Source organism: Bombina bombina, chromosome 9, assembly GCF_027579735.1.
Source record: "Bombina bombina isolate aBomBom1 chromosome 9, aBomBom1.pri, whole genome shotgun sequence".
Taxonomy (NCBI): domain Eukaryota; kingdom Metazoa; phylum Chordata; class Amphibia; order Anura; family Bombinatoridae; genus Bombina; species Bombina bombina.
This window is the reverse complement of record NC_069507.1, coordinates 50832069-50838908: the sequence shown is the minus strand read 5'-3', so window position 1 is coordinate 50838908 and position 6840 is coordinate 50832069. Positions and strand designations below refer to the sequence as shown.

Here is a 6840-nt window from a genome sequence, read left to right as displayed (position 1 = left end):
GTGTCCCCAGTAAATAGTTATCCCCTACATTATTGCAAGTAGAGTGTATGGAAGCTGAGGGTTCAGTGTCCCACCAAAGAGTGAATAATTATACATAGGTACAAAATAAAAGAAAACAAAGCAAAGAACACTAACATCACCATGTCAGGCAGCAAACGATTACATTCAGGTAGCTTCAACATTCAATAACTTCCCACATGTATAAGTAAAAAAATTTAGTGAGATAAACCTAGCTAAATGTGAAGGTATAAATAAGTTGGAGATCAAGTGAATTTCTAATATACTGCAGCTTGCTAAGATACCTGTGTGGAACATAAACAACATTCAAAAAGAAAAGGAATTTAATAATGCATGCTGTCTTAGTTTTTGATTAGAAGTCATAATAAAGTATAAATCTGGGCTTTGTGACATTAAACTTGTGCCTTTAAATGCTTATCTGTAGCTTTATGGCACGTGTATATATCTCATTTATTCAGCCATAGGGTTTTAATTAGACTTGTAGCATGTTGGAATTTTCATCTGGTGGTTTGTGGTCTAAAATAAAGTCTGAAGGACCGCCAAAAAATGGAGGCTTTAATGACCCTGAGTCTACAACCCCCCAAGGCCCGCAACCAAGGCCCCGGAGTAGTCGCTCTGACCCTGGCCTTTGGTTTTGTTGTACAGGTGCTCTTACTATTCCGTGAGGATCTCAGGGTTGTGGAAGTAGCACTGGCATCATTCAACTTAGTCCCATGTGTCTTCAGGCCCGTTACCGACATATGGCAGAGAGCAGTGACGTATTTTACTGGCATGTCCGTTTTTAATGGATGAGATGTCGCTTGAAGAAATTTCCAGTTTTTATTCTCTGATAGCAGGTAAGTGTCGTTCTGTGTGATCCGCCAAAATTGACTGATGCATGGCTGGTCGGCTGGTGAAGATCCCCACTCAACTGCTCATTGCGTGATACGGCATCCCTGGGCCCGAGGGGTAGGCTGTTACTTGAGATTATGGGTTCTAATGATATTGGAGCACTCAGAGATATAAGCGTTATTTTACTCATTAGAAGTTGTAATTCCAGCTCCGAAGGTCCCTTTTCGATTAATGGTTGGAATATTGCCTCCAGGCGAAGGAGAATTGGATCTTGCATGATGTAGAGGTGTTCAGCCCACGTGTCGGCTGTAAAGTTTGCCATTGGCCTTTTTCTGCTTTTTCTATGTTATTCTGCAGTTTAGTCCTGTGATAAGACTTGTAGGTAATTCACGGTGCTACCTTTTTTTTTAGGTATACTATGTTCTGGTTAGAAACCCTGACAGGCTGGGGGGGGACACTGCCTGTACAGTCACAACTGTTACAGGCCTCAGTTGTCCTTTTCTGGCCCTAGGGTCATTAATACAGCTGGAGTGAATAAAGTTATGATTTGGGACACAAAATCAATCATTTTAGCTTTGGATGCTGTGGTTATGGAGAGATAACCAACGGATTATAGTCTCCTCTCCTGGAGCTCTGGAAAGATGCAACTTCACAGAGCCGCTGTTAGGACACGCCCCCCTATGACATTTATTTTTTTATATAAACACAAATAATACAGTTCTATTTGAAAAATAAGCTATACATTTTATACAGGCTGCACTGTCTACAATAGATTAGGTGATATTTACACAATATTGTTTTCTGCATTTAGACACTGACCCAGGCTTGCTGCTTTATAGCTTATTTTTCTCCATGCTTATTGAGGACAAAAATTTATTATGGTGGTTATTCATAAAAAACAATCGGCTAGATTATGAGTTTTGCGTTATGAGGGGTGCGGTACTAACTTGCAAGTTATTGTCACCTCTCACTTCCCTACAGTGCTGGTATTACAGGTTTTCATAAACCCGGCGTTATCAGGCAAGAAGTGAGCGTAGAGCAAAATTGAGCTCTATACCGCACTCCAATACCAGTGCTGCTTAAGACCTGGCTGAAAAAAAGCCTAACACCTGCAAAAAAACAGTGTAAAGCTCCATAATGCAGCCCCATTGATTCCTATGGGGAAACAGAAGTTATGTTTACATCTAACATCCTAACATGAACCCCGAGTCTAAACACCCCTAATCTTACACTTATTAACCCCTAATCTGTCTCCCACTGACATTGTCGACACCTACATTATACTAATTAACCCCTAATCTGCCGCCCCTAAGATCGCCGCCACTTACCTACATTTATTAACCCCTAATCTGCCGCCCCGAACATCGCCGCCACTATACTAAAGTTATAAACCCCTAAACCTAAGTCTAACCCTAACACCTCCTAACTTAAATATAATTAAAAGAAATCTAAATAAAAATTACTATCATTACCTAAATAATTCCTATTTAAAACTAAATACCTTTAAAATAAACCCTAAGCTAGCTACAATATAACTAGTTAACTGATCCAATCAGCCAATAGGATTGAGCTTGCATTCTTTTGGTTGTTCCAATCAGCCAATAGAATGCAAGCTTAATTCTATTGGCTGATTGGATCAGCCAATAGGATGAAGCTCAACCCTATTGGCTGATTGCATCTGCCAATAGGATTTTTTCACCTTTAATTACGATTGGCTGATAGAATTCTATCAGCCAAACAGAATTCAAGGGACTCCATCTTGGATGACGTCACTTAAAGGAACCTTCATTCGGGAAGAAAACTTCGATTGAAGAGGATGCTTCGCGCCGGATGTCTTGAAGATGGACCTGCTCCGTGCCGGATGGATGAAGATAGAAGATGCCGTCTGGGTGAAGACTTCTGCCCGTCTGGAGGACCACTTCTGCCGGCTTGGATGAAGACTTCTCTCGGCTTCATTGAGGACTTCTTGCCGCTTTGCTGAGGACTTCTCCTCGCTTCATTTAGGATGGATGTCCGGTCTTCAAAACTGTAAGTGGATCTTCGGGGGTTAGTGTAAGTTTTTTTTAAGGGTTTATTGGGTGGGTTTTAGTTTTAAATTAGGGTTTGGGCAATTTAAAAAGAGCTAAATGCCCTTTTAAGGGCAATGCCCATCCAAATGCCCTTTTCAGGGCAATGGGGAGCTTAGTTTTTTTTTGTTAGGATTTTATTTGGGGGGTTGGTTGTGTGGGTGGTGGGTTTTATTGTTGGTGGGTGTTTGTATTTTTTTTACAGGTAAAAGAGCTGATTTCTTTGGGGCAGTGCCCCACAAAAGGCCCTTTTAAGGGCTATTGGTAGTTTATTGTAGGCTAGGGTTTTTTTATTTTGGGGGGGGGGTGATAGAGCTATTAGAATAGGTGTAATTTCTTTTTTTATTTTGTGCAATTTAGTGGGGTTTTTTAAATTTAGATAATTGTATTTAATTTAGGTAGTTTATTTAATTGTAGTGTAAGGTTAGGTGTTAGTGTAACTCAGGTTAGGTTTTATTTTACAGGTAAATTTGTATTTAATTTAGCTAGTTAGTTAGTAAATAGCTAATAACTATTTAGTAACTATTCTACCTAGTTAAAATAAATACAAACTTAGCTGTAAAATAAAAAATAAACCCTAAGCTAGATACAATGTAACTGTTATAAAGTTATATTGTTGCTAGCTTAGGGTTTATTTTATAGGTAAGTATTTAGTTTTAAATAGGAATTATTTAGGTAATGATAGTAATTTTTATTTAGATTTCTTTTAATTATATTTAAGTTAGGGGGTGTTAGGGTTAGGTTAGGGGTTAATAACTTTAGTATAGTGGCGACGAAGTTGGGGGCGGCAGATTAGGGGTTAATAACTGTAATGTAGGTTGAGGCGATGTTAGGGACAGCAGATAAGGTGTTAATAATATTTAACTAGTGTTTGTGAGGCGGGAGTGCGTCGGTTTAGGGGTTAATATGTTTATTATAGTAGCAGCGATGTCGGGAGCAGCAGATTAGGGATTAATCATTGTATTTTAGTGTTTGCAATGCGGGAGGGCCTCGGTTTAGGGGTTAATAGGTCGTTTTTGGGTGTTAGTGTACTTTTTAACACTTTAGTTATGAGTTTTATGCTACGGCTTTGTAGCGTAAAACTCATAACTACTGACTTTAGATTGCATTACGAATCTTGCGGGATAGGCTGTACTGCTCACTTTTTGGCCTCCCAAAAAAATTGTAATATCGGCGCTATGGAAGTCCCATTGAAAAAAGACTTTATGCAAATTGCTTTATCCAAATTACGAATCTTGCGGGATAGGCTGTACTGCTCACTTTTTGGCCTCCCAAAAAAATTGTAATATCGGCGCTATGGAAGTCCCATTGAAAAAAGAATTTATGCAAAGACTTTATCCAAAAAAGTGTGCGGTGCCCCAAAACCGGCAAGACTCGTAATACCAGCGGTAGTGAAAAAGCAGCTTTATGAGCCTTAACGCTGCTTTTTCACTCATACCGCAAAACTCGTAATCTAGCCGAATGTGTGTACTCAACATAACAGTATATTTGGACACCACATGGCTATAACATGTCACACGGGGGGGGGGGAATCTAAAAGTAAGTAAGCTAATGAGATACATACTGAGTCACTGTGGATTTTTTTTTTTAGGTTTAAACAATAAACATAATAAAATATCTAGCCTATAGCTACCTCACTTAAAGACACCTACAGTGAGGCTAGGCAAAACAAAATCCATTCCATGACCTTTGTTATATAAACACAAAAACTCAAGTTCTAGTTCCTAAGAATGAATTAATTTCTGTGAAAAGCAAAGCAATATATTAAACATGTGAAAAGACTGTTGCTTTTCAGGTGAATTAATAACTTCTTAGGAAATAGGACTATCCTGCTGATTTTCAATTTTGTTTTCTCTATGTATTGACTTTTATTTTTCCAGACAAATATAAGATAAGGAAGAAAGTGTGTTTACTCAAAGTGATAACATCATGAGATCTGATATTACCTCCAAGCTCAAGCCTTAAAGGGACAGTCAAGTCCAAAAAAAACTTTCATTTTTCAAATAGGGCATGTAATTTTAAACAAGTTTCCAATTTACTTTTATCAACAATTTTGCTTTGTTCTCTTGGTATTCTTAGTTGAAAGCAAACCTGGGAAGGCTCATATGATAATGTCTAAGCCTTTGAAGGCCGCCTCTATTTTATTTACTTTTCACAGCAGGGGAGAGCAAGCTCATGTAGGCCATATAGATAGCATTGTGATCACGCTCGTGGCTAGTGGCAGACACTGCACTAATTGGCTAAAATGCAAGTCAATAGATAATAACTAAAAGTCATGTGATTAGGGGCGGTCAGAAGATGCTTAGATACAAGTTAGTCACAGAAATAAAAAGTGTATTAATATAAAAGTGTTGGTTTTGCAAAACTGGGGAATGGGTAATAAAGGGATTATCTATCTTTTTAAACAACGAAAATTCTGGTGTTGACTGTCCCTTTAACCCATTGTAATAGGCTGTAGTTTAAAAGCACAAAACAAACTACTTCATATACACAACTAAACCTGAAAATGCTATTTATCATACATTTTATACTCTGCAATTGCTGTAAAAAAAAAGTAATTGAAAATGCATTAATATATTAAAAAAAAAAAAAGTGTACTATCCCTTTAATACCAGACTCTCTGTTAATCAAGTCATTAAGCAGCTCCCTCTCAATAAGAGTTTTATTTGACAAGAGATTACATTGCAATGCCTACATTGGATCAAATGTTTCTGTGTCTGGCAAAATTGACTTTAAAATATATATTTTTTCCAATTCTATTAAGAAACAATTATTAACCCACAATAGCCAAATAGACAGCAAATGTGATACAATACCTTTAGAGTAGACATGTGCGATTCGGTTCGGTTCGATTCGGAAATTCGGAAAATTCGGAAAATTCAGATATTCGGATCGAACCGAATCTCTGAATTAAAATAGTGCCGAATCTACCGAATAAATCCGAATAACTTCGGATTTATTCGGATTTATTCGGTAGATTCGGATGGCCATGGATTACAATAGTATTGTACAGTATATTAGGTTATATCACTCTGCTATGGGTTACACCTAATGTACAGTACATAATACTAGTCTAATCCCACCTAACACTTACCGAAATTCCGAATTTCCGAACCGAATCGAACCGAATCCAGCCGAATTTATTCGAATCCGAATGAATCCGAAACAAATCCGAACCGAATTTATTCAAATCCGAATGAATCCGAAACAAATCCGAACCAAATTGATTCAAATTTTTCCGAATTCGAATCGCTCCGAGCCGAAATTAGAAAAAATCCGAATCGATCCGAACCGAACTGAATTTTTTCGCCATGCACATGTCTACTTTAGAGCACTCTGACTTACTTATATCAATGTACAGGGAATATAGAAAAATAAAAATCATCCAAATTTTTTTTTATCAATATTGAATATTTTGAATTAATTATATTTTTGGTTAACACAGGAAGACAGTTAGTTTCAAATTTGGTTCCTGAGGCTCAGAGTTTGATTTCAAAGTACCCCCCCCCCCCCCCCCCCATTTTTATTTTAATAATAGTAATAAAAGGGGAGAAAAAATGAATATATATATATTTTAGGTGTTACAAATAGATAGTTAAGTTAATTACCTGAGTAAAACTTAGTAAACAATGTAGTAATGCAGCGAGTAAGGCTAGCAGAATGCTTGGATGTATTGGTAGAGGTATTTGCAGCAGAAATAGTAAGGTTCTTATGCCACTTTATAGATCATTAGTTAGGCCTCATCTTGAGTATTGTGTGCAGTTCTGGAGGCCATATCTTCAGAAGGATATTAACAAACTTGAATCTGTGCAAAGGAGGGCTACCAAAATGGTACATGGTCTAAAAAATAAAACTTACCAGGATAGGCTCAATGACCTAAATATGTATAGCTTAGAGGAGAGAAGGGAAAGAGGTGATATGATAG

General features: G+C 37.5%; 1 protein-coding gene across 1 annotated transcript in view; it reads left to right on the top strand.

The window, feature by feature from the left end:
* Positions 1 to 811: 811 nt before the first annotated feature.
* LOC128640393 (pulmonary surfactant-associated protein D-like) overlaps positions 812 to 6840 on the top strand; it is a 31099-nt gene continuing 25070 nt past the window's right edge. Inside the window, exon 1 of the mRNA XM_053692884.1 lies at positions 812 to 854. Within this exon, the coding sequence (XP_053548859.1) occupies positions 812 to 854 (43 nt within the window). The remainder of the gene's footprint in view (positions 855 to 6840) is intronic.